Source organism: Hibiscus syriacus, unplaced genomic scaffold, assembly GCF_006381635.1.
Source record: "Hibiscus syriacus cultivar Baekdansim isolate YM2019G1 unplaced genomic scaffold, ASM638163v2 tig00111166_pilon, whole genome shotgun sequence".
In the NCBI taxonomy this organism is placed as follows: domain Eukaryota; kingdom Viridiplantae; phylum Streptophyta; class Magnoliopsida; order Malvales; family Malvaceae; genus Hibiscus; species Hibiscus syriacus.
In genome coordinates, this window is record NW_024063008.1 from 961,472 (window position 1) to 988,597 (window position 27,126).

The window sequence follows — 27,126 nt, forward strand, 5'->3', positions numbered from 1 at the left end:
AAATGAGAAAGGAGCAGATCTGTGTTTGTTTTTCAATATTATTTATGGGGGTTTTGTAATAAATTTGAACCAGTTGGTTGTTGAGACAGGCATAAAAGTAACGAGGAAATATGTCTTGTTTCATCCAACAGAAGTTTTTAACGTCGTGCTGGCTGTCGGGTTTTATTGCGATTCCTGAAACGAGGAAGAAAGCAATGGATCCCGTAAGACACAGGCATTGTTTTAGCTTCCTTTTCGTTTTTTCCCAAAGGATTGTTTCAAAAATAGGCATATAAAATTTATTAATATATTTATTTCAATATTTAATATATATTTTTGAATTAAATGCTCATCCCCACTCTTGCATACATCTTTTAATCATAGACACAGGCTTTCACCAGTACTTTGTTTATATTATTACATACAGTTTGCAGCAGAATTAACAAGTTCCAAAATGAATTACATGAGAAAAATGGAATCCAACATATAAAAAGTAACTTTTGGACCAAGTTATCCGGAAAGTTGTTGGAGTAGCTCTTGGGTATATGACCAGGAAAGTAGCCACACATATTGATGCTTTGTTGCCACCATCTTTCCCACATCTGATACCAGTATTATATTGAAATATGCTTCAAAGGGTATTTGAATCATTGTCAGACATCTAATCTCCAATGTCGATTCCACAACTTCTGTCTGATCCAACCAAAATTGAATGTCCTGGAGATAAAGCATATGATGATCCAACTGAGTGTTGCTTGAATCAAATATTTACTAAATCTGTTTGGTTGGTATAGTTTGGGAACTAAGTAGTCTCTCTGCCTCGTCGTTTGCTTCGGCTTGGAGTTTCCATTTCTGTATAAACATGTCAGGAGACAATTGATCAAGAAAAGTTGAATGACATACTGAAGAACATGGCAGGAGGAGGAAGAGAAAGGAAAATCGCTTTGAGAGATAGGGGCATGCCTCTTCAAGATTCTCGAGCTCCATGATTTGTTGTATCTGCTCAGCAATGGTTTCCTACAGGAAACAAATTGTCAATTACATTACTATGTATGCTTGTTAAAGGCAGATAAGATATATGAAGAATGGTGCTCACTGCATTGCTTGCTGCTTCAGCAGCTACAACATCAGAATCCATTTCCACTTCAATTTCAATCATTGAAGAGATCTGCTGAGTAAAAGTACAACATATGTTAATCCGATACAATCCATAACGAATAAACATAAACGAAGAGTTGTCAAGGTTTCAATAATAGAAAGACCTACTCTTGCATAACTATCAATGAGTTCAATCCTTCCCCTGAGCGAGTTCTCCAAGCCTTCGCGCACCCTTTTGATTCTACTTCTCCGGGCACTGAAAATAGATCACAAAGAAAACATTGTTACACTGTATTGAAAACAAAAGATGATGGGAAATATGTTTAAATAAAGACAAGAAGCCATAAAATTAATCAATAACACAGTAATTAATATGTGTAAAGAGTTTCACCGATAAGAAGGTTCTCCTATAGCAAAAATTTTGTTCTCTAATTGGCACATGCGAGCCAGCATCCAAACCTACACCGTGAAATGAACAAAGCTTCTTGAATAAAACATCAAACAACCCTAGGATGAACTGATTTAGAAAAACACTATTGACTAATGATTGATTAAGAAGTGCGATTTATCTAACATATTTGGAAAAATTTGTTCTTCCGACTTACATCTAGAAGATTAACAGATAGTCCAATCAAGCTCATATTTAGTTCCACTATAAAAGTTCAATTTATAACCGCAAAAGAAAAATCATGTCATCATTCAATTTATATAGAGAATCAATCGTATGATCAAGTTGCTTAACCAGAAAAAAAAAGACATGCACGTTAAACTGAATTAATTCTTAACAATTTTGTTAGCAGCACTGCTAGTTTTCAAAACAATAATTTTAAGTTGATGAAATGTTGTTTAAGGACAGGGAGTCCCATGCAACTTGGGGCCTGAGCCGAAAATCTGAATACCAGGAGGCCCAAGTGATAGATCTAACTAGAAAAATAGTCGACCATGTGCAGTTGTCATTTCTAGATCGTACCTCTTTTTCAGCAGCTTCTTTTAAGTCCCTGATGCGAGACTGCAGTATGTCATACTGAGATAAAAGCTGCTGTTTGATAGCGGTTGTTTCCACCGATCTTTGAGGAAGCTGTCACCATCAATAACAGAATGAGTATACATTTATTCTCCCCAAAAAACTTCTTTTATCCTAGCAGTATCCATAGAAATACTGGAATCAGAGCTGTACTAAATTATCCTCATTACCATTAGCAAGAAATAATACCTTAAATCACTGAGGTGATACAATCAAGTCATTTTTAGCATTCAAACCAGAAACGTAGAGACTTAATGGTGTGAGAAACATATAGGTAAATTATAGCCTTAATAATGGGTTGGAACCTCAATGGTAACAAGGTTTTATGGTTTTGCAGGCATAACAGTAGAACTAAAGCAAGCCAAGAGCACGGCTTACCTGATTTAATTGGGGGAAAATCACAGCATTTAAAGTTGCTCCAACAGCAAGGGTCCCTACAGCAGCCACAGAAAGCAATTGTGGTAAGCTTGGGTCTATTACCCCTGACGCAGCATCTCCAGCAGCCAGGACAGTGAGAAGTGGAATGATAAACTGAGGCTTAAGTATGGATGTGTTTCCATCTTTTGCAGGGGCTCGTACTAATTGTGATTCCCGACCATCTTTGTGGTTTGTCAGGCAGATCGGTTCCCCAGGGTAAAAATTAGGTGCCTTAGGACTAAACTTGAAGGGTCCTACCTCTCTATAAGCATTTGAAGGAGCAGCACAAGCAATCGTTACTCTTTCTCCTTCTTGTGCAGGAAGATCAACTGTTTCAGTAGCAAACCTGTGTGTACGGGTCAGACCAGAAGGGGTTTGTACCTAAAATATGGATGAAAGTGGAACTAATCAAAGAAGGCCCAAAGGGTTTATTTTACATAAACTGAGAATTGGCAGAAAATCACTGAAAGTGTTAAATCAAATAAAGAGGGTTTATATTTGGTTTCCATAATAAGAAGATTGTGAAAAAAATTCCTTTCACCACTGATGAGATAAATAATATGAACACAAAGCACGTTGTTATAAACCAAGTTTTGAATCCAAAAAAACATATTGTCAAATCAGAAAACTAAATACTAAACAAGGTAGTAAATGCATACCAGAATAGAGTGAACAGCAGTAGGAACTCTTTGCTTGAGTATCTGCAGAGATTTTAGCCCCCTTTTCCATGCTGGAATCTCCATGCTGCGTTCAGCAGGAGGAGTTCCTTAGAAAAAAGTGAATATCCCAGCATCAACACCATACACGAATATAGTGTAATATCAATAATATTAATTAGTGCATTCATAATGAAGGTTAAAAGAAAGTGTATCCAACACAGTTAAGTTCAACTTTTTACATGTATTTCTATAAATTTAGAGGATCATGTCCCATACTCATTTGGAATATATGTTGGCATAGTTGTTGGACATGTGTATTTAAAAAAAATGAAATGTCTGAATTGCATATATCAAAATTATACTGTAAAAGCACTCAACCTTTATTATTCTATTACGAAAGTCATTTTCAAAGTATTCCAAGAGTGCACTAAACTTTGATGGCTGAGATAGAAATGCAAACAAAGCTTAAAGCTGAATGCAATGACAGATCAGAACTTACGTGGTTGGGAACATAAGTTTCAAACATAAGTCAGGAAAAAACAAATTTACATCTCCTAGGGAAAAGTCGAACATTCTCAGAAAGTAAAATATTAAGAAACAAACCAACCTGATTTCTTCTGAATCAACACTAACTATGTTTCCAGAAACTAGCTCATACTTGTAGCGACATTTGGCGCAACATACTATCTGCAAAAATGTATAAATATAGAAAGCAAAATCTTGAGACAATAACCTTGTAGTTGGCTTATGTGCATAAAGGTTTAAAACCATGCAATTACAACCTAAATGTAGTGGCCGTAGTAGCACTCTTAACAAGCTTCAAATCCTACGATTTGCAAATAAAGAACAGGCAATATACCAGCACCAAAAAGCTAAAAATGCATTTTTCACCTGAATTCCAAGTTGTGGTTGAGCAACACCAACAGCTATGGAACAAATGGGACATCTTACAACTTTCCCAAAAGGTACCTTTGATAAGAGAAACAAAAAGACCCAAAAGGTTTTTCCAATCAAAATGATAAAAAGGAACATCCTTTTTAAGGCTAATGAAGTTCAAAGTCCATACCTCCTCACCAGGAGAAACTCCAACTCGACAAATATCATCGATAATTCGAAGAGCATCGGAGACCCTAACCAATGCAGCCAATCCCTGAACTAACGTAGTGTAAATCCCAACATCGGGTCTTGACCATTTCCATCTATCAACCAATGGCTCATTCTCACTCACACCTATAACTGAAAAAATAAATAACTACAAGAGAAAGATTTTATTATCAGACGACAGTCAGAAACACTCACAACGCCGCCGTTTAGTTGACCACTGCTTTCACTCTGGTTCTGAGCGATCATTTGGAGTCCTTCTTCGGAATCTTTAGTAGCCGAGACCCTGCTCAGTAACGTCTCGTCTAAAACGGAGGTCTCTTCGACGACGCCGTTTGATTGGGTTTCCTTTAAGGAAGCTATGGGTTTGAAAGGTTTATTCGGTTTGAGAGAAGAAAGGGGATTGGAGCGTAAAAGAAGAGACAAGAGAGTGGAGTTGTTGTTTGGAGAAAAGTCGGGTAGTTTAGTATTTGGGGGGGAAAAGCGTGAGAGCCATGGTGAAGAAGCTATGCTCAGACTCATATTTTCAATTCTTCGCTCTTTCTAGAACGGGGAAATACAGTGTTTTAATGTTTGCATTTTAAGTTAATATTTAACCCTTCTTTGGAGGACGGATGATGATGAGGAACGTGAGGTTCAGACTGCAAATGGGATGGGAAAGGATTATTTTGTTTTGTACTGTGAATGTTCTTTGATTGATTTCCAGCCGTTGGTACGGTGATTTTGTAAAAGATACGCCATGGTCATTGGCGATGATGGGAAAAAAACCATACAAGTGGAGGTGCGGGGAATCGAACCCCGTGCCTCTCGCATGCGAAGCGAGCGCTCTACCATATGAGCTACACCCCCAACTTATTTCGGGAAAGTTTACTATAATTTTCTAAAATAAACCATATGCTCAACGATAAGTAAGAAAGATATGGATAATGCCCAATGGGCAAAATTATAAGTGGAGGTGCGGGGAATCGAACCCCGTGCCTCTCGCATGCAAAGCGAGCGCTCTACCATATGAGCTACACCCCCAGGCCGTTTATAATATGCAAGATAAAATTAATAATTCTTTTATTAAACAGCCTTTTTCTTCTTCTGGAAAAGAACATGTATATGTGTATAAAAGGATATTCAGAGACATACCATCTAGACGTTATGAAAACATGAGACGTAATTGGAATTTTTAGGCGCATTTGATAAAATAAATCGTTCTGCTGACGAATTACATTGTTTGGGATCACATCACTTTATGCAATGTGTAGAACACTCCACTAACTTAATAAGCTTTTTTCTCCACGGGATGTCAAATAGTTTAGTCTAGCTTGCTAGGAGCAGACAGCTTTGAATCCGTATGGTTTTCTTATTTACATTATCCAATTGTCATGGTTAATCTCAGGCACGTAACGTTAATTGATCCTACCGTGTCAATGATATTCATCATTCAAACATGTTCGTTCAATATTATATAATTACATTTGTTATTTTTACTCGAGCCTCCCAATTGCACTATCAATTTTTTATCTAGATTTATAAAATTAGATTATAATATAAATATTTGACAATACGATATTCGTAGTTCTTTAATTTTATATTTTAAAGTATTACAAAAACTTTCTATACATTTAAATACTATAAAATTAAACATGCAAAATTCTCTTGAATTCGATTTTTTAGTAGACAAGAGAAGTAGGGAAACCCAGCTTTCAGAGTTGATTTTAACTTCAATTTATCTCTCTTTCCCCCCCCCCCCAAGATTTCAGACCCTCAAATTATCCTTAGTTTACCCATAGACCTAAAAACACACATTATAATTGTCATTCCATTTGCAAAACAAGTTCACAATCGTATCCCTCAGGAGGAATAATTAACTGCGAAAATTTCAGTATTTCCACTATCAAGGAGGTAAGAGGATTATTGCTTATTTTTTTAAGATTGCCGAGAAAAGAAAAGAGATTGTTTTTTGAGCGGTAGTTTAATGATAACAAAGTAGTTTCGCCTCCATAAAGATGCTCTTATTCCAAAAACTCTGCCTCAACCCCACACCTGATGTGGGACTAAATCTTCCTCAACTACTGATTATAACACGCCTCATCAGTTCTCTCCATACAACCATTTCTCTGCGTTGCTTGTATAGCTAACCAATTCTTGTGGCTCGAACCACAAGTTGATTTCATTCTTGGCAGTCTCAGGACCATCACTCCCATGAATTATATTTCTGCGCAGCAAAAGAAGAGCTCAATTTAAGATACGTGAGGAAGAAGTTAGCATATGTAAAAACGACACTAAAAACGGATGCTTATACCTTCCCACAACCACTGCTAGATCACCTCTGATGGTGCCAGGCTCTGATTTCTGAGGATCGGTTGCTCCAATGAGTTTCCGGCCATATTTGATCACTCCCTCTCCTTCCCAGACCTGAGTGTGAATGAAGTTGACTTAGCTTAGTTCGGCTTGAAACAAATACAACACGAAGATGGTTTCTCTTTACCATGGCAAGAACAGGACCAGAGCTGAGGAATTCGCACAGGCCATTGAAGAAGGGTCTTTCCTTCAAGTCATCATAATGTTTTTGGGCAAACTCCTTTGATGGAACCACTAGCTTGATGGCCACAAGCTTGAACCCCTTGCGCTCAAAACGAGATATGATTTCCGAAATCTGGAAAAGAATAAGATTATGAGAAGACATCTTAAGTTGGAGATAAAGATTTGATGAATCTCATTCTCACCAGCCCTCTTTGTACTCCATCTGGCTTGATTGCAATGAAGGTGCGTTCCATCTGAATGAACAAAAATGGTAAATTATACAGAGAACAGAATGAGGAAAAAATGAACAGCATACACAATGAAAAATAGTGTATTAGCTACATAATTGAATTGTGATGGATTACCTCTGCAGCATGAACCTCCTGCTCCTGAAGCATGTAAGCTACAAAGATGATGAAAACACAAACATTCAGGGGTTGGGTTAAGGGGGGAATGTGTGTGGAATACATCCACAAAGATTACAATCAGTAAGCCAATCATCTACACTGCTAATACTCTTCATTCTGTTTTAGAATTAATTCCAAGAGCAAAAGTAGGTAGAAACTTGATCTAGCAAATAAGTTATTCATCGTCATCATCATGCAACCAATCAAAATTCATTCCAAGGACGTAGGAAGCACAATCAACTAATTATGGGGAACCATCTGTGAAGCCATGCAGTAGATGGACACGGAATAGAAGGAGAGCATAGGCAAGAATAAGAAAAGGCAGTAGAATCAAATTAGATAAATGCAGCAATACATGATGATAACCAGTACACATTCATTATTCAGGGACTTGGGCACAATGTTGGGAGAAATTAATGGAAGAAGTCAAGTCTAAAATGCATCAAAATAAGGCATTTCCTCCCTACTATGCAAATGCAAAGTATAATTTTGTTGGAGAGGTCCAGGACGCCACAATGCTAAAACTTGAGCAAGGGAGCAGGCTCCTCTTCTTTCACCATATCAATTTGTTTTACAAGCATGATCCAAATTACAGAAAGTACTATTCCAGATGAAACCAAAGGGGCATGCATCCGAATCCTATCACATAATTAACAAAACAGAGAACTGAGGAAAAAGTTAAAAGTCATCCAAACCTGCCATTGGAAGAGCAAGAACTCCTGAAAGCCATGCTCTTGATGCATTGGCAGATGCAGTACTTGCATAAGCCGAAGCTAAAAGAGGCACTTTACCGCTAAGTGAAACTGCAGCAGCAGCAGCTACAGCTCGCCCTTCTACAAACCATAATACAATGGAAATTATCAGCACACGAACGTTTTGCATAGACATTCTCATTTAATGCAATGGAAATTATCAGCACATGAATGCACGCTTTTCTTAGTTTATTAACATAAATAGTTCAGTAACGCATGCCGCCCACTTAAGTTCAAGTAGGTCCAAGCACATAGCGAACACCCCAACCATATTCTTAGTTTTAAACGGCGCTAGGTGCACTGAGGCACAAAAATTCAAGTAGGAAGTCCAGTTTGCTGTGCAAGCTGAGGATCGGTCTTCTACTGTGTCTAGAAACCTTAAGTAGGCTGTTTTATTAGTTTTCACTTTTCAATGGTCTTCCATTCAAAAATAAATAAAAGCAGTGCATTTTTTTTAAAATTGAAATTGCCATTATGATTAATAAAAGAAAATAAAGAGTACTAGCAGGCCGCCACTCCTAACAACGATCATCTCTAGAACTTAAAATAAATGCAGTGTATTTGTTTTTGAAAATTTAAACTGCCATTGTGATTAATAAAAGAAAATAAAGAGTGTTAGCAGGCCAACACTCCTAACAGCAGTTCAGATTTCCAAGACTTAAAATAAATGCAATGTATGATATAAAACATGAAGGAAAGAGAAAGCATCAGAAATTGAAAAGTTAAAAGAAATGTTAAAACAAAACATGGTGGTCGTTCCTTTCCTTGCACCAAAACAAAGAGAAAGCATCAGATGCCTAGCCAAAACTAAGATCATATTCCAACTTAAGTACAAAATCGTTAATTAGAGAGAAAAAGGATGTGTCCCCAACAGGGTGGATGAAATAATTAAAAGCAAGAAATAACACAGTACAAACAGAGTTGAAGCCAAGACAGATAGCGCATGTGGCATGGGGGCATAAAGTTTTGGAATAAATATTTTTCTTTCCCTTTTCCTCTTTAATAGGGGATGCAAAGTAAATCATTATGGGGCAATAAAACGAGAATTGATTCTACAAATAAAAAACATGAAAAGTAACATATTCTTCTAATCTTTTCCCTTTTGAGAACCTACGTCAAGAACAGAACTATGAGTTCGGGACAACTTTTTACGAATAAAGAAAAAAGTATAGCACTGTTCATAACAATTAAAAACTGGAATTAGAGTTTTCTTTGAAAAGTGATTTTCCGTTGCAAACAGGCAACTAGGAAGTAAGAGTAGGAAGACTTCCATCCAAACAAAATTAACGCATTTCAAAATTAGCAAAAAATAATGCAAAATAATCAAATAAATGTATCGATTTTGATATCTGAATGAGAAAGTAAATCCCGAAAGCTAGTTAAAATTCAGAGTTGAAAATGATTCATAGGATCGATCTAAAACTAGGGGATAATAATCAAATACTTCACAGTAGTGAAATGAAAATCAAACACTTTTTTTCTTTTTCATTTTGGTATATTAAAAAAACACTTTCAAATCATTATTCTACGTTTGACAATATGTTTTCCTTTAGGGGGGGGGGGGGAACAAGGTTGCATTATCAGGAAATATATTCATCGTGAAAGAAATCACTTCACGGGTCAGCCGTCAAAAAGAATTAAGTAAATAAAACACAGACAGAAGAGAGAAATGAGAAAAGACTTGATTACCAGAGTAAAAGCGAGAGGACTTGGAAGATGAAAGGAGAGACCTCGCAGCTCTAGAAGCAGATCTGAAAATCTGAGAGCTCATTTTTGTTTGTATTTTGCGGATTTGATTGATAGATATAAGCCGAGAGCAACGGGTGTGAAGTGTTTGAAGCGAGAGGGAGATAAGTAGAAAAATGAGAGGCTTTTATTTATACTAGGCTCTTGGGGCGTTCACGTTGTGTGACTATAGTTTTTATTTGTTTATTTTCTGATTTGAGATCTCTAATATAATAATAATAATAATAATAATAATTTCATTTAATTAAAATAGTATTATAAATAGATCAATTTTTTAAAAAAATTAATCATATGTTTAATATGATTTCATATGATAATCGTTTTAATTTTAAAAATTTATCATTTTATTTTTAATTCAAAATTATTTATTTAATTTAATTTTTAATATATTTAAAAAATTTATTAATTTAATCATTTTTATAATATTATTAAATTAAAGTGATATATCATTTTTAAGAGATGAATAAACAATTTAAGAGAATAATAATAATTAAATTAATATAATTTTTAAATAATAAAGATTAAATTTATAAAATAGTTTTGAGTTAGAATAAATTTGATAAAATATATAAATTTTGAAGATTGAAATTTTTAATATACTATGTCAATATTATGATTTCCCCTAATATTTAACTTGTTAGTAATTTTTGTGATAATGTTTTAATTTAATAATTAAATTATAATTTATAGAAATAAAATAACCATTTTGTAATCAAATTAATAATTGAGTTATATATCATATGTATTTTATCCTAATAATCAATATACTACTATTGTTGTCGTTGTTGTTGATATGTTGATGTGTGGCTGAGATTCAATTGGAGTAGGGGCAGACGTCACTTTTCTTTGTTGCGCGATTGGGTTTGGTTCGCCCAAAAAAGGCTCTATCCCAACTTGTAGGTGAAAAGTGACAAACCACGTGTCTCATATCTGAACCTCAGATATCGCCACTATGTTTAGGGTTTTTTGGACTTTATCACAATCCCTAATCCCCACCTTCCAATTATATTCTTAAGAAATCAAATTGATTTATTTCATATAAATTAAAATCTTATTTGATGAAAAGTATAGAGTATTTTATTAAAATAAAACTCAGTACTTGCTCTAATATGAAAAAATACAAGATGAATTATAGTAATGACGACTTAAAGAGATTCTAATTTAACTATTGATCTTTCAATTTTATTAATTGAACCACTTAAATCATCTTTCTTATTTTATTCAATTAAATAATTTAAAATTAAGAAAAAATTAATCAAATGATGACACATGTCATCATTTGATTGAAGGATTAAATATATTAAATTAAATTAAAAGCAATATCAAATTGATAGAATATATGATTATAGGGACTAACTATGCAACAATATTAATTTTATTGTCACATTATTCTTATATGGAATGCTAATGATATGTGACTTTATTGAACTCATTTAAATAATTAAATATAATTTAATTAATAAAATTAAAAGATTAATAATTAAATTATAATCCTATAGTTAAATTGTGATGAATTACCCAAAAATATACAAAATGCGGTGGGCACACTACACAAAAGTAGAATCGTATCACTCACAATAACTGTCTAATGATAAATGTTATATTCTTCAACAAAATCCTTAGCCGTCTTGGGAAACTAAAACAAATGAAAAAGATAATGATAAAGCAGATACACTTAACTCTTTTGTCAATATTTATTTCCCAAACTACCTGCTGTAAAATCTTCTATCTATACATCTTTCATATTTGTAGTTTCCCAACATGAGATTGCTTCAGGATAAACCTTATTCTCTGTTATGCATGGTGATCTAACTCATAATATATATATATATATATATATTATTGGATATTCCAGTTACAAGGGATGTTTTGATCTGTCTTGCATGTTCATTTAAGGGCTTAATCGCAAGAAAAGAACTTCGGGGAGTTGTCTTCTCACAGGGCAAAAGCAGTCAATAATGCTTTAAAAGTACTCTGTTTGGAATAGTTTTTTAACATCCAACACCTTCCTTGGCATGCAAAGCTAGTTTATTACAATAAAACCAGGAATCAAACTTCTCTCATTCTTAAGGGATCGTTCAAGACAGGTGCTGCTTCATTAGAAATGCCAATCATATGTACAACAACAAAGCAATTGTTAGTGGGATCCCAGTCCCAGACTCCCAGTACATTTCAATGTAAGCTGAGTTCAATACGCTAGATCTAATATATGTTACCTGAACCAGGCACGAGTATCGAATATATGTACTTGTCCAATATATTTGGAGGATCATTTCCCGTGCAAATGATTGAATCGGACATAGATACGTCAAGGAAAACAAGGAATCTGGATATCATAATTTTTGCTTGACCTCTATCCCAAGTTACTGTTAACAAGAGAACTCGTAAATGATATTACGAACCGTTTGGGACTTTAACATCAGAACCCAACTTGCAGTCTGTCTGCAAAGCCGATAACCAGGTGTCCACCTAGGAAAAGAGAGAAAAGAGTCAAAGTTGTTTTTTTAATTGAAAAAACAAACAATTATATGAATATGTATTGAAGTTCTATTGTAGGTTGTCCAGAATTCATCTATGCTCCAACAGGTTTCTTTGGTCCTACTTAAAGCCAATGAAAACAATTTGGAAGCGTTATCGCATATCACAATCCTCACAACCATGAACCATCTATAGTTTATCCATACTATGAACAAAATGATCCGAATCTAATGCCGACTCGTGAATTTATATATATGCATATTACATATACAAAAACAAGGTATACCTGTACTTTAGAAACATGTGAACACTCGTAACGCAGTCCTTGACAAGTTAAGATATAAAAGGCATATTGTGTCCCTTCATCTTCTCTTATAAAGCTTGGCAGAGAACCTACTTCAACAACATCAGACAGAAGTGTGGAATCTTGAGGGCTCAAATCTGCAAAGCAAGAAGTTGATCAGCATGTAATGTTCATAATCCACCAGCCTGTGCTATGTTTACATTTGACCAGCCTATTGCACGAATTCGTCATTGTTAGTGGTGATGCTTGACAAAGTTAAGCGAAGAGAATCTTAAAAGACATTATTTGAAACTTAGTGTTCATCAAAGCAGAGAACAATTAAAAACTTGATCTTGAATTTGAAATTTCAGCTACTACTGAGAAAATTTTGTCATTTTCCATATTACACCAACAATGCAGTTGCAACAACATGCATCACCGAATCCAGATGCAACTTATAATAGTAAAAGAAAAAAAAGGAGAATATACCAAAGGCTAATTACCTGTGGAGGATAAATAGAAGAATATGCATTGGCCATGAAGAAAAATAAATCTAGGAAGCCAGTCATCAATATCAACATCATCAACAGGAGCAGGTTCTCCAGGTAAAGCTGTCCACCTCTGCAAATGAAAGATTCATAGAAAAATCATTACCCCATAACAGTAGCTGTGCATGCATAGAGAGGATGCAGCAAAAACAAAATATGAAGTAAGATAGCAGGATGAGCATATTCATACTGTTCGGATGTACAAATAGCCAGAAAGACGCGCAGACCGTAAAATTTCATCAATATGTTCCAACCTGCATAAAGCAGAAACATCAATAAAAGAAATGTAGAAATATTGTGTCTAAATCTCAATATTACATCAATGCTGCTAGGTATTGTGGACATGCAATCTCAGGAAAAAAGAAACCCATAAGAAAACATTGAAACACCAATGGTTCAGAGACCATTATTTGCTAGGATAACATCACATAACTTCCAGTTTCAGAAACAATAATTTTGAAATTCTGGAATCAAGTATAACTCTTTCTTATGCTAAATCATTATGGACACACATATATAGCTCATGGATTAAAAGTCAAGATTCAACTCTTCCTTACCGAGCTCTCAAGTGAGCTTCTCTCTCTTCTATATCGGCAAGTTCTGATCTTAGTGATTCCAACTCCGCAGCAGTCAAATTAACCTGCATATGAAAAATTCAGGTGAGCAATGTCCAATTATTAATAAAACCAAATGGCAAGATACAAAGAGAATAGTATATGAACCTTTTCTTGACCATCAGCACCACTAAATGACAAGCCACGTAAGCTGAACAGATTCAACATGAATGCAGCCTTTCTAAATTTTCGCCGAGACCATAAACTGCTACGGGACCTATCCTAAAGCAGAACCAAAAGACATTGAGATAAGATGAACTAAAATACTTAATCTCTTCTCTTTTTTACCTTCAGAAAGCAATACCTCGAAGAATTTCCAGTACTTGATGGTGAATCAGGTGAACTGTTTTGAAGAGAGTCACCCCTTGGAGGAGTTGAGACTTGAAAATGATCTGGAATCACCTTGATACTCCCAAAACCGTCATCCATAAAGCTACACTCACTGTAGGATGATTTACAAACTTATTATCAATAAAACCAAATAAAGCAGTCAGACTAATAACGCATAACGAAACTTAAGATGTTAGAATAAGCTTTCCAAGTCCAACAAAGAGGAAAGGGTATCTGCTTTAATCACTGACTTATTCAGAAAGCTTTACAACCCAGGCAATATTATAGAGAGCAGATATGAGAAGAATGAGTCGAAATGGTAAGCAGACTAATTTCCAACCGGGATTTTGAGTTCTTTCAGAAGAATCAACAAGTGTAGCTCCTTAAAAACATTGAAAAATATAAGATTTCAGGTTCATATGGATGTATACAACTAGCTAATCTCTAGAAAACTAAAAGGTGTCAACGTATATGAAAATTCATGACATTTAGGGAATATATCAGATTCAATTATGCACCAGAAGCACCACAGAAAAAAAAACAGACTTAAAAATCAAAATAATAGTCATCAGTTAGACTTCAATGTAACTAAAATTGCTCATAGCTCTATTGTTTCCCAAGTCCTAACCAGAAATTAATCAGCCAATATAATAATTAACAGGGAGAAGGCTTTCTTTAACAGGAAACGGTCAAACCATTGAATTTCCATTAACTCTATACATAAATACCAAAACAGCATCAATTAAACCATAACTAACTGCTCAAACAACTAGAAATACAATTACCGTGAAAAAAAGGAAACAAACAAGTGAAAACCCATGATCAACGGCTAAAACAACAACTAAAACGAAAAGCTACCAACAAGAAGAAATCTAATAAGAAAAAAATCCCAATTAATCTAAATCCCGGTTAAAATAATAAATAACAAAGGTTCTGCAGAGCTTACAGAAACAGTTGATCTCGTGAACCGTATCAGCAGCAAGAGTTGAATCAAAAGGAACAAGGTTGAAGAAAGCTAAAGGGAAAAGGACTCTGTGTTCCACCAAAAGAGTTTCGACTTTCGACCACTTTCCTAACCATCACCGGTCTGTCGAGTTGTTTATTCGAGTTTCTTACTTCTATGCAGAAAAGACAATCATACCACCACCTTTTTTTAGTTCACGAAAATAGAGTAAATAGAATAAAGGGTAAACTACATTATTGATCACATCTGTTTTAATTTTATGCATTTTTTTTACTAAATTTAAAAAATATAATATTGGATCATTTTTATTTTTATTTAATTAAAATATGATCACATCCATTTAATTTATTCCCTTTTGTTCATGAGCAGAAACTAAAATTTTAGTAACTAAACATTTAAAAGTTGATAAAGTAAATGATCACATCTTAATTAAATAAAAACGAATGTGATCAAATCTTAATGAAATAAAAACAAAAATAATTAAATATTATATTTTTTGAATTTAGTGTGAAGAAAATATACAAAATTTATCCTAAAATAAACTAATCAAATGGTCACCCGATTATTAATTGTTACCAAATTAATCACCGAAAAGAATTTTTATTTCATTCACTCGTTCAGTCTCCTAATGGCATTTAACATGATAGATTATCTCGAATAAAATAATAACATGTATAATTACAAGTAATACATACTATTACACAAAAATTTATGAATTTTATTACATGGCTGAAAATAAATCATTATAAAATTAAATTAATGTTCAAATTAATTATATTTATTTCATAAAAATATATCAGTTATAAAATTAATTAATATTATAAAATAATTTGAATTAATGTTATACATAATTATAATATTATAAATTTAATTAACTATATAATTAATAGTATATTTTTGTAAAATAAATGTATTCATTTCAATATCAATTTGTTTTCAAAATTATTTATTTTCAATCATGTCACAAATCTAGTAGTCTGATATAGCAGTCGTGCATCTGAGGTTTACTCAGAAGGACATTTTTTTAAAAAATTTTAAGGGGGAGATTTTATTTTTCCTTCATTTTGTGGTTAAATTGATAGTTCTCTAAAAGTTGGGTGATCATGTGAGTAGTTTATCCAAACAAATAACTAGAATTATAGTTTTGTAAGATAAGGTAGGGTTAGATTAGGATAATGCCGCATTAACTTTACAAGTAAATTAACGGTTCATTTTATCTTTTCGAGAAGTCGTTCTCTTAATATTTATTAGCGTTTCTTTTGGGTTTTTATAAAAAGTGTTTTAAGGAATTAATCGAGTCATATCATTATTAAAAAAGAATATTGTTTTTGTTAAAAGTTTTATGTTTGGGCAACTTCTTTTATAGGATATGTACGATACCAATTAATTAAAAAAAATGATCATGTATTATTTTATAATTATTATAAATTATTAAAAAATGATTTAAGGGTAATTATATATTTAGATGCTTGAATTTAGATTTAATGTGCAATTTGACATTTAAGCATTTTTTTATCCAATTAGATAACTAAATTTAGTCTCAAGGTTCAGTTTAGTACTTACATTTTTTTGTTTATGTGGTTCAGTTAGACATTTCGACTTTACTTTTTTAGTTCAAATTGATACATGGATTTGATCTCATAGTGTAAGTTTATTCAAGTAGATCATTCACAATAAATACTAATTTAGAAAGGGGAAAAAAAGGAAATTCATACACCAATTAAAACAATAAGTCAACTTTAGGCACCAAATTGAACTTAAAAAAACTTTAAAACCTGATTTAAGTATCTAATTGAATAAAAAAGATTAAATGTCAAGTCACGCCTTAAAACCAATTTTCTGTACTAAAATATGTTAGAATCAAACCATATTAAATATGAAAACAATCAGGATCAAATCACATCAAATCATAAAAAATAAAATACTACATGCGAAAACGTACCTGAATTAATCAATAGGTTGAAATCTTTGAGTATTTTTGTTGTTGTGATCTTCCAAGAAGATAGAGTTTTGTTGAGTATAAACTCTATGACAAGATAAGAGAAAATATAAGATAATATATTTATTGGAGACTATAACCTCTTTATATAGTTGATTAAAGAATCATTTATTGTTTGTATTTATAACATTATCCCTCATTAAATTATAAATATAACTTTAATAGTATCTATGCTTTTATTTATATGATACTTCTAATATCTTTTGACTTTATAACATAATTAGTCATTTAATTTATGTCATATTTTATTATAACAATATACATTAAAAATATGTGTCCGTAAATATATATTTTAATCTAACAAAATATGTTTATATACACCCTTCTTTTAATCAATATTCTTGTTGAATAACCTTTATGTAGCTCTTAGTAGGGGTGTTTATAACCGAGTAACCAGATTTATGGGTACTCGAGATGTATGGTACCCAGTTCTTGAAATAGTATATTTTTCGGTTAGTGTTCCAATGATTATCGGATACCCGCTAATCGAATATCAGTGAAATTCGGATACCCGTAAAATCGGATACCGAGTACCCGGTTAATATTAAAAATTCTTATTTAACTGAAAATATTTAAAAAAATCTTATTTGCAGGACTATGCCGGCGACTACAATGTATGGTTTTCATTCGGCAACCCATATATTGCTATTTTTCTCCATCAGCTACGAAGTTTATTGACCTGAAATATGACGTTCAATGAGTTGTTTCTTTTTCTATTAACCTTTAGTACTTATCTCAAATGAACAAGATTATTTGAAGAAGAACCTAGAGGCAAGGAAGAAGGAACTGGAGCGCGAGGCGGAACGAAAACCATAGCATTTTTCAATTATTATTATTATTGTTTTGATTTTTAAAGAAAAAAAGGTTAAATTTGTAATTGAGTGAACATACATTAACAAAAAAAAATCAAGTGTTGTTGGTCACAGGTGATTGTTTAATAAGCGATAATTGAGACTTACGTATCCCGTTTCCTGGAGGAATAAGTAAGCAGAAATTAGTAATTACTCACCGAACATTTAATTATTAGCCATTAGGCCATTTAAGCACCAACCTTTTACCTCATTTTTACTCAATGGGCTTTAGAGTTGGTTAAAATGAGGGTTTAATGGTAGCTCAGCCTATCAAACTTTCAATAAGAAAACAATAATGTTATGATTAAACTTATAAATAATAATCTTATCTTTTGATCAATGAAAACCTCATTTTACGCTCACCGGATGATTTCCGGATGACAAAAAGGGGTTAAAAATGATTTTTTTTATTTATTAATTTAGGCCGATTACTTTACAATGTAGTATATGTTCGAAAGATTCTCAATTATTAGTAATAAACACACAAATACCTATTTAGATATCATGTTTAAACCCAAGAATTTTACATATGACAATCATTCCTTTAATCACATAAGCATTTAGTCTATACTAATTGACTTAATATTTATTTTGGGATTTGGGTCGTAAAGCTTACATCATTATGATCTGAGCTCAGTTTCATTTTCCAGAAGCTCATTGGTCTAAACATTTGCCATTGCCAGGCTTCTCTTCTCTTTCCGCCAAGTCCTCGCCATGCCACAAGAAACAATTGGGTAGGCATTATATGTGTAAAGAAATTAATACAAGAAACAATTATTGTTGGCGGTCTACAGAAATTAATACAAGTATGAAAACAGAAGCTCTGGTTCAAGGAGTCGAGGAGTTGGAGACTTTTGATCCGTTGGGTTTGTTTGTGGTTTATCAAGTTTACAGCTAACTCCCTTCAAACTCTCAAAAAAAAATTAGGTACTTAAAACATGAGTTAAATAGTATATTGGTCTCAAAAACAAATTAATTTTATTTCGATTTAATCTCGAACTGATAATGATACACAAACTTTTGAGCCAAAATATTATATAACTTTTAAATTTAGGGTTATTGTTTTTTGTAATTTTGAAACCCGAAACATTAATATAAATTATGATTTTTCTCATCGACGATCATTAATGTTGGATTAAAATCTATAATTATGGATACATAATTTTTATATATATTGTTGTCATAAATTAAGTGATCAATTATGTTATAAAGTCATAAGGAATTAGAAGTATCATGAAAATAGTGTAGATACTATTAAATTGTATTTATAATTTAACAAGCGATAAAGTTATAAGTACATACAATAATTGATTCTTAAATCAGTTCTATAAAAAGATTATGATCACCAAGAAATATATCATATAATATTTTTCTCTTATCCCATGTGAGAGAGTTTATACGCAAGAGAACTATATTTCTTGGAAGATCACAACCGAAGAAATACTAAATGATTTCAACCTAGCAACTAATTCAGTTATGTTTCCGCATGCCTCTAGTATTCTATTATTGATGATTTGGCATGATTATATCTTGGATTTTTTAAATATTTATTAGGGTTCTGGTTCTAATAATTAAAAGTAATATATATATATATATATATGAGAAAATATTCTGTTACACAATGTTTAGAAGAGTGAAAATAGATATCGAGATTAATAGTAGGAAATAAGAATATATTCACGGAAAAAAAAATAAAGAATCAATCTCTATTTTCATTCACTAATGATCTTAAATTTATGTAAAACTAAAACTTTATATTATGTAAGCGGGTACTAACACTACATATATATATATATATATATATATATATATATATATATCCGCAAAAGAGGAAAATTCATCACTCAATTCCCCAGAAAAATCCAGCCTACAACAACTGGAGTTTTAACTTTAACACAAACTCTCTTCTTTAGATCACATATATATGCACATATAAATCCATCTGTACCTAATTCTCCATGAAAGCTTGAATATAAAACATTCAAGGTTGCAGTAAAAAGGAGAAAGAGATAGTAATCTATTTTCAAAACCAAAAACTCCTAAGGCCTAACCCGGTTCATCACTCACTAACCCGAAGATCCAGAATAAAAAATGTTAGCTAAGTAAAAGGGTATATTAATAGTTTACAAAAGGATGGACTGAAGCTTTCATGAACTGATAACATCGTCTTCTTCATCTTCCATGATACTTTCCAATGAAGGCCTCCAACAACACTCCACTTTAACTGATCTAGCTTTTTCCATTTCAGCCAAAAGTTCCCCTAACCGATACCCGCCATTATTGCCGTTCTTATTCTTCAGCTTCACTAACAACAACTCGAGCTCCTCTTTTGTAAGAACTATCTTCACCTTCATGCTGCCTTTTCCTCCTTCGTTTTCCTTCGTAGCAGCTTCACGAATCTCTTCTATTTCTTCTTCTTCCACCTGCTGCCTTGATCTGAATGTCTTCTTCATACAATTCCCCATGTGCTCTTTTTTCAACTGCAAAAACTTCTTGTTAAATGGGAACTGAATGAGGGTATTTATAAACAAAATTAGATACACTAAATCTCCTGTATAATCAACACTGATTTTCTCCTCACGAGACTTGATTTTTCCGCACAGAAAGAGACAACTTAATATAAACTAATTACAACTTGGTTTTTATTAAGACTACGAGTTAGATAAGTATTTAAAGGATGTTTCCATAGTAGTTGGGTATTAAAAAAACACTTGGCCCTCCATGATCGACCACCGCATTATAATATTTATATATATTGTCGGCATCTGTGTGCATGAAGAAGTGGCAGAATTTACGTAGACATTGTTCAACTACTTTTGATCTTTTGTTGATCTTAATGCAAGGATTGTCTTATAGACTGATAGTGACAACTTACAATATTATTTTCATAATAGTTTGGAATGATAATATATGTTTAATTTTTTTTAACCATATATATACTCTACAGATGTACCTGTTTGAATCCGAGTTCTTTAAAGAAAATAAAATTCTCTTTTACTACTGAAATATGAATACTTTAAAGAGAATAATATTTTATTTTTACCGTTATTTACCTTAGACTGAGAGTGATAATTAACAATATTATTAATCGTCGATAATCTTGATTTGAAAACACTAGTCTATACATCGTTAAGCATCTTCTTCATCCATTGGGTGAAAGCTTAGAAATTCAAGTTACCAAAAGCAAGCACTGCATTTATCTATAAAGAGAGGCCAAAAACAAGATTTTAAAGCATTGATGGTTTAAATCAATCTCCTTGGACTTGTTCAACGTTGTTTAATTAGGGTTTTGATTTCTGTCAAACCTAGTGATCAGCAAGCATATCTCTACTGCATGATGTGGACATAGATTTTATGCACCGAAATTCTGTATTTTCTTTCAGAAGAAAATTCCTGATAAATGTGGTGTTTGCAAAGAACATCCTTTGCTTCAACTTATTGAATGCATGTTGGCGTGGGTCCACCATTTTGCTTCAACTAAATTCTGTCGTACAAACTGCCAACCAACACTATTAATAAATCTGACACTGCTGATGAGACATGGTTGAAGGACCTCCAACTCTGTATGAGGTTATCATGCGCAATATCGACTTTGAATATACTTATTTATTTGTTATATGTAAATAGTGGTAAAACTAGTAATTTTATATTAGAATTCAAAATTAATTATAAATTAATGAAGAAAAAAATATAATTTTACCATTTTATCAATGTCTATAAATTAAAGATTATCGTGAACTTAAACATGTTTAAACCCGAGTTCTTATTATACTATAATATCAATTGATTTAACCGAATTAAAAATCAATCGACATTTTCTATCAATTAAAAAAATATATATTTTACCCATTGTTTAACCATTTTTCTTTTAGGAAGAGGATTTCGTAATCAAGGAGCGTCAGTCAAAGCAGTGAATTATTAGTCGACAATCTCCAAAGATTAGGTAGGGGGAGTGACTGGTTTCAGATTATTTAAATGTTTTACTGTGGAAATACATAAACTTTTTCATTTCATCGAGGACATAAATGCAACCTAACAATTTGTCTCCACTTGAACTTTGTTTTGACCATTTTGCATGTTTTATTTGAATGCAACTATATGATCTCATGCTTACCAAACACCGTATGAATTGCTATTAGCCTTGTGAATGTATTGCACTTGAAAGAATTTAGTTTGATTATACTAAACAGTAATCAATGACTAAATACCATCATAAACCAGTAGGAGAGAAGGTTAATGATCCACCAAGTTGATCAACGACAGAAAACGGCCTACGAAATAGAGATGGGTCAATTTTAAATTGTCAAAACTTGATTTTTTTTTCTCATCTTTATCCTTATGCACAATCATTATTTTGTTTCTTTTCTTTTCCTCATGCACAAAATCTTAACTGAAAAACAAAATTAATTAGCCACCTTGATTTGATATGGTATACTATCTTCTTGCTTGTTGCATATAAAACCTATAGCTTGCATCAATAATTAAAACAAAAAAATAATCTGGAAATCAAATAGACTACCTATGAAGGGTCCGCCTGCTTACTTCGTTTGAACTCAAAGAACTTCAAAAAAACTTTTAGTTGGGTCCAGTATGAGAACCACAATCGGTCAAAGCGCCACACCGGTTGGGCGTAGGCATGTTTTGACTTGGATAAAACCCATATGCATAAAGTATACTAGAAGCCACTTAACAGGGTACATATATGTTGTCAAACATAGCAGAACTTCAGCTAGTACAGAAACACAGTGAATACAAAGTCATCAAAGACACAACTGCATTCATAATATTAGAGATAGTAGTCTAAGTTAAAACTCAGCAAGTGCAGTAATATCCACTGAAAAAACCTTAAACTACACACGGCGGCGCTTGTTATTAAGGTTCTCGAACATCTGTTTGACATCCGCTGCTGTGATTGCCTTTGAAGGATCAACTGAGCCCTAAAGGATAGGAAAACAAAAGTATTAAACTTAAATCTCAGATGCGGCTAGTAAAGGATAGAAATACAAAGTCATCTAAAGGTACATAAATGAAGAATCTGATGATGAAGGAACATTAAAAAAAATACATGGCTTCCTTGGAATATATTCAGCGCAGGTTAGAAACTAAAAAAGTGCACAATCACGGTCAAGAGAAACAAATAACTACTTAAAAAAAGATAGACAATCAATACCATACCAGGAAGGACCGGAACTCATCTTTGAAGTCTGCAATGCCAGTCAGAATTTCCATTTTTTCTACATGACCGAGATTGTTAAAGAAATTCAATTCAGCGCCCTCCCTTTGCTGCAACTTTTCATCCCTCTTTTGCTTAGCATTTTTTTCATACTCTGCTATTGAATCCTCCTTGTCAAGTAGGTAACTGATATGTTTCTGCTCGTACATATCCAAGCACTTATCACATTTGCAGAGGGCATCTCTCCAATTCTTTGAAAGAAAAAAGGGTCTACTTTCTGAATCAAGTGATGCAGCCATCCAGTCTACTACAAGAACACAAGTAGCATGTGAACTAGCAATACTTCCAAAGAGACTTGAGCTAGCATTGCTCTCAGAGCCTTCTCCAACAATGGACTTCTTCTCATCAGATGCAGCTGCACCATTGGTATCAGCAACCAAATGATCCTTTTGGACAGCTTCAGAGCACGAATCATTGTCAAGTTTCCCAGCTTCATCTTTAGAAGGGATGTCTTCCACCACAACTTTATTTTTGTTAGCAGCAACAAGCTGTCTCCCAGCTGCCCATATGGTTTTAGGATACAGAGTCAGAAATGAACAAACCACCGAACATGCCTTGCATATGAAATCCTCATATAGTGGCTCCCCTTCCTCATCTCTAGGAATCTGTCATACAAGTATTTTCAGATCATAATCTGATACCCAATACAAATAACTCAAAAGAATAGTGCAAAAGCAGCTAAATAGCAGTCATTTTTTTTACTTCCTCTTATGCAATATCAAAGCTCAAGTTAGCTATTTACATTGCTCAACTTCAATTAAACCAACCATGTAAAAAATTCCCCATTGAAAAGTCCTTCAAACAAATAAATTGTCATTAAAATCAATAAGTTCACCAAATTATTCAATGTTTACAAATGATTAGAGTACATATCCATAAAGATAAAAGTTCAGGCCAGAACAGTGTCAATGGCATCATGCTTAATATGAATTGAACCCTAAAGGAGGCAGCAGCAGTATTCACAAAAAGTTTGATCACGAGCAGGCTACAGAACATTTCATAATTTTAACAGTGGTAAATAATAATATGGGCTTGCTCAATAGGTCATATCTAGATTTGCCAATAATTTTAACAGTGAAACCAAAGTACTTTGCAATTTTATGGGATATTTACGCAAAAACTATCAAAGGAAAAACCATGATACAGGAATGGAGTACATTCACTGAGATGCAGCCTACCAACCTCATTGGGAGAGCTGAGACTGATATGTTCCTCATGAAACCAGTCCTCACACATACAGCACTGTATCATTTCTACTTGTTCCTCAAGATCTGGATCTGGATAGGGGCGATTGCAGGTGCAGTATAGACCTTTGAAGTTGTGATTATATGAATTCTCTGTATTCTCTACATCCTTATTTGGGGAAAGCTTGCATGAGAACTCTCCAAATTTTGAATTTCCACAATCACATCTAAAATTTCTCTTGGTCCACAGCTCCAAAACCTTGAATTTGTAGCAAAAATGGAAATCCCTTACATTCATGTAAGCAGGTAGAAATAGTAGAATTGAATATTTATGAAAAAATAAGTAAAATAAGATTTTTTTTCTTCGAAAAGTATGACCAATTGGACACAAATAATATTTCCAGCATAACATACATAACTTTAGTCCAATACTCAAGTAAGCTTGTGCATTTATTTTATTTTTTGATAATAGCATAAATAAAATATGTTCAGTACTCAAGACTCAAGTAAGCATGCAGAAATTCAAATCAACATATGAAATGATAAGAATGAAAACCTTGCATGCCACATGTTTTAACCAATCAAGAATTGTTAAATCAACTTCCAAGTTCTTCCATTATAGAACATGTTAAAACTCAATAGTCTATGATGATCCAAAAAACCATGTAACTGTACAGATGATAAAAATATGAACTGAAATCACTACCAAAGAGCAGAGTTAGATACCAGAAACAATGAGCAGTGTGAATGTTTAATGCAGTTAACACTAGTACAGAAGCAAAGAGGTCAATGTTATTCCAAGTTAGAAGGACAAAATAAAGAAAAGGCTGCATCAGTTGGAAATAATATGAACGTAGGAATCAACTCCCGTTTTGCTGTCATAATGACTACTACATGACCCACAAAGTGCAAACCATAACATAACTCAAGTCATGATCTGCATAAAGCAAAATTACTACAAAAACTCCCACTTCAATACATTATAATTTCAGTCACATCTTAAGAATTGAACCAACAGAAAAAAAATTAAAGCTTAGCGTTAAGAATGAGAGATAAGATTGCATGAGGGGACGACCAATGCAATAAAGAATGGTGCAAAGGAAATTACCTCATGGCCATCATGGCAAGACAAGCAGCAAGCTGTACAAATTCCAGCATTCCCCTCGGGGGTGCATGTCAGGCAAGAGAAAATTGCCTGTCTCTTCATGTAACCTTTAGAATATGTACATTCGTCTCCCTCATCTCCACCCAAAACCAAATCTGCCTCCTTTAGATTAAACAATAATACGTTACATATTGCCCATCAGCATATATAGCTGAAGCAAGCACAACATCACCAATAAAAACAACTAATAGATACTTCACTATTCTTATACACGATATATATTTGCATCTAACGCTTTTTCAGTATAAATTTAGGATAGAAGAAGTGCATTTGACTGATATCATAGAATAAGTTCGATGCATTCCAAACCAGCATAGAATTAAACGGCACTTGAATTCCAGAAATTTTCTCAAAATGTAATCAACGTTCACAATAATTCAAATGTTAAATATGTTATAACCAAAATTTTCACTACATAAAACTTAAATAATATTGATTTTATCATTTCTAGCCAATGAATAAAAAGAGAAAAATATTTCCATGTCCATAAGCGAGAAGAAATTGAAAAATCCTACCTAACTAAATTCTATAATTCCTGCAAAACAAAACCCTAAACAACGGCTTCATATAGAGTGTAGGGACAGGCTTTTACCAACTCTTCTTCTTCGATGCTCTCAAGATATTCGTTGATTGACACAGTCTGTTCACCGTCATCGTCGAGATTGGCAGCCATTTCCCCTAAATCACCGTGACAGTCAAAGCCAAAATCTCCACTCTTCGAAACTGAATCTGTAAATAAACAAAAAAAAAGGGGCAACGCAGAAAAATATAAAAGGATACTTTACTTGTTCGGGGAATCTAGATGTTTCGTATAACGAGAAACCCTAAAATTGTAAAAAAGAATAAGGATACCTTTTCAACCTCGCAAATCACAGATTTTAACGGATCAGTAAGGAATCAGGTTCCTGTTGTACAAACGCGAGAGAGAAAATCAGAGAAAAACAAAAACATTTAGGGGTTGAGATTTTAGAATTTGGAGCAGAGGAGCTGGGGTTTAATTATACCTAATAAATAGAGTAGTAATGGACTGAGTAGCATATGGTCATTTTCCCGCCACAAACGCCCTAATGGAATCAAATTACGCGGCCCGTTCCCTCAATTTGTTTTCTTTCTCATTTATAAACGGTGCAATGTTTCACATTTTGCTAGGGCAATATTCCCCGTTATTCCTTCTCACTGCCCCAAAAACACCATTTAGGCAAGTTGAAAATAAATTAAATGGTGTTCAAGTTTACTAATATTATTATATATGAAATAAATCTAACATAAATTATAATACAAATATAAAAATTATAAGAACTCATAAATGTTTAAATGAAAAAAATTATTAAAAAGTGTTTTTAGAAAATAAAATATTTTTTAGGCATTACTAAATAAAATTTAGAATATATTAATTTTATTACGTTATAAAGAATTAATATAATTTATTCATCAAATTTATTTGAATATATAAATTAGATATTAAAAATTAGTATCACTTGTAAATATAGTTATTATAAAATTAAACCTTGGCGTAATCAAACCCCGACGTTAATAAATTGAAACGCACTCTTTTCACTAAAAAATAAATAAATTTAAATGCATATGCTCGTTTAGTTACCCATACAAAACGGTGCTGGAACAAGGGTGTTTCCGTAATATATGTAAAACGCCAAAATGAAAAGCTTTAAACACCTGAACATCAACTTCTCCGTGGGGTCAATAATCACTTTTGAACCGGTTTTTATAAATCAAAAGCTAAATGTTTGAGATTGCTTTTGCTTAAATAAGTGATTTTTGG

The 27,126-nt window shown here is 33.0% G+C and overlaps 3 protein-coding genes, 2 non-coding genes and 1 pseudogene across 6 annotated transcripts; all 6 read right to left on the minus strand.

Annotated features, from left to right (window-relative positions):
- Nucleotides 1–366: 366 nt before the first annotated feature.
- On the minus strand, nucleotides 367–4,899 carry LOC120155201 (annotated as a pseudogene).
- Nucleotides 4,900–5,054: 155 nt separating this feature from the next.
- On the minus strand, nucleotides 5,055–5,127 carry TRNAA-CGC. Its single transcript has one exon. It is a non-coding gene; the product is annotated as a tRNA-Ala (tRNA).
- A 101-nt stretch (nucleotides 5,128–5,228) lies between these two features.
- On the minus strand, nucleotides 5,229–5,301 carry TRNAA-UGC. The gene has a single exon. It is a non-coding gene; the product is annotated as a tRNA-Ala (tRNA).
- A 757-nt stretch (nucleotides 5,302–6,058) lies between these two features.
- LOC120155204 (nucleoside diphosphate kinase III, chloroplastic/mitochondrial-like) lies at nucleotides 6,059–14,949 on the minus strand. The gene is made up of 15 exons (XM_039166786.1): nucleotides 14,893–14,949; nucleotides 13,925–14,058; nucleotides 13,729–13,837; nucleotides 13,564–13,646; nucleotides 13,197–13,260; nucleotides 12,962–13,079; nucleotides 12,462–12,616; nucleotides 12,129–12,166; nucleotides 9,641–9,717; nucleotides 7,895–8,032; nucleotides 7,158–7,195; nucleotides 6,996–7,046; nucleotides 6,758–6,925; nucleotides 6,572–6,684; nucleotides 6,059–6,484 (listed from the first exon to the last, which is right to left on the minus strand). The coding sequence occupies exons 2-15, from the start codon at nucleotides 14,047–14,049 to the stop codon at nucleotides 6,361–6,363; spliced, it is 1,401 nt and encodes a 466-aa protein (XP_039022717.1). The 5' UTR covers nucleotides 14,050–14,058; nucleotides 14,893–14,949; the 3' UTR covers nucleotides 6,059–6,360.
- A 4,962-nt stretch (nucleotides 14,950–19,911) lies between these two features.
- LOC120155287 lies at nucleotides 19,912–20,229 on the minus strand. The gene has a single exon (XM_039166852.1). It carries the CDS (start codon nucleotides 20,227–20,229, stop codon nucleotides 19,912–19,914), a length of 318 nt encoding a protein of 105 aa, XP_039022783.1.
- A 2,126-nt stretch (nucleotides 20,230–22,355) lies between these two features.
- On the minus strand, nucleotides 22,356–26,324 carry LOC120155134 (putative E3 ubiquitin-protein ligase UBR7). 2 transcript variants are annotated; one of them, XM_039166706.1, is made up of 6 exons: nucleotides 26,199–26,324; nucleotides 25,939–26,069; nucleotides 25,290–25,448; nucleotides 24,180–24,440; nucleotides 22,940–23,602; nucleotides 22,356–22,701 (listed from the first exon to the last, which is right to left on the minus strand). In XM_039166706.1, exons 2-6 carry the CDS (start codon nucleotides 26,017–26,019, stop codon nucleotides 22,615–22,617), a joined length of 1,251 nt encoding a protein of 416 aa, XP_039022637.1. In that variant the 5' UTR covers nucleotides 26,020–26,069; nucleotides 26,199–26,324; the 3' UTR covers nucleotides 22,356–22,614. The 2 variants fall into 2 exon arrangements, with proteins under 2 accessions (XP_039022637.1, XP_039022636.1); XM_039166705.1 differs by having other exon boundaries at nucleotides 25,939–26,075.
- Nucleotides 26,325–27,126: the final 802 nt, after the last annotated feature.

Excerpts from the sequence above, each read along its gene's own strand:
- LOC120155287 (XM_039166852.1), bottom strand. The coding sequence starts at position 20,229 with ATGGGGAATTGTATGAAGAAGACATTCAGATCAAGGCAGCAGGTGGAA.
- LOC120155134 (XM_039166706.1), bottom strand. The coding sequence starts at position 26,019 with ATGGCTGCCAATCTCGACGATGACGGTGAACAGACTGTGTCAATCAAC. Across the intron at positions 24,441-25,289 it reads CTTGCCATGATGGCCATGAG|GTTTTGGAGCTGTGGACCAA; the intron begins GTAATTTCCTTT and ends TACAAATTCAAG. Across the intron at positions 23,603-24,179 it reads GTCTCAGCTCTCCCAATGAG|ATTCCTAGAGATGAGGAAGG; the intron begins GTTGGTAGGCTG and ends CTTGTATGACAG.
- LOC120155204 (XM_039166786.1), bottom strand. The coding sequence starts at position 14,049 with ATGGATGACGGTTTTGGGAGTATCAAGGTGATTCCAGATCATTTTCAA. Across the intron at positions 13,647-13,728 it reads GTGCTGATGGTCAAGAAAAG|GTTAATTTGACTGCTGCGGA; the intron begins GTTCATATACTA and ends TTTCATATGCAG. Across the intron at positions 6,485-6,571 it reads CTAGCAGTGGTTGTGGGAAG|AAATATAATTCATGGGAGTG; the intron begins GTATAAGCATCC and ends TTTGCTGCGCAG.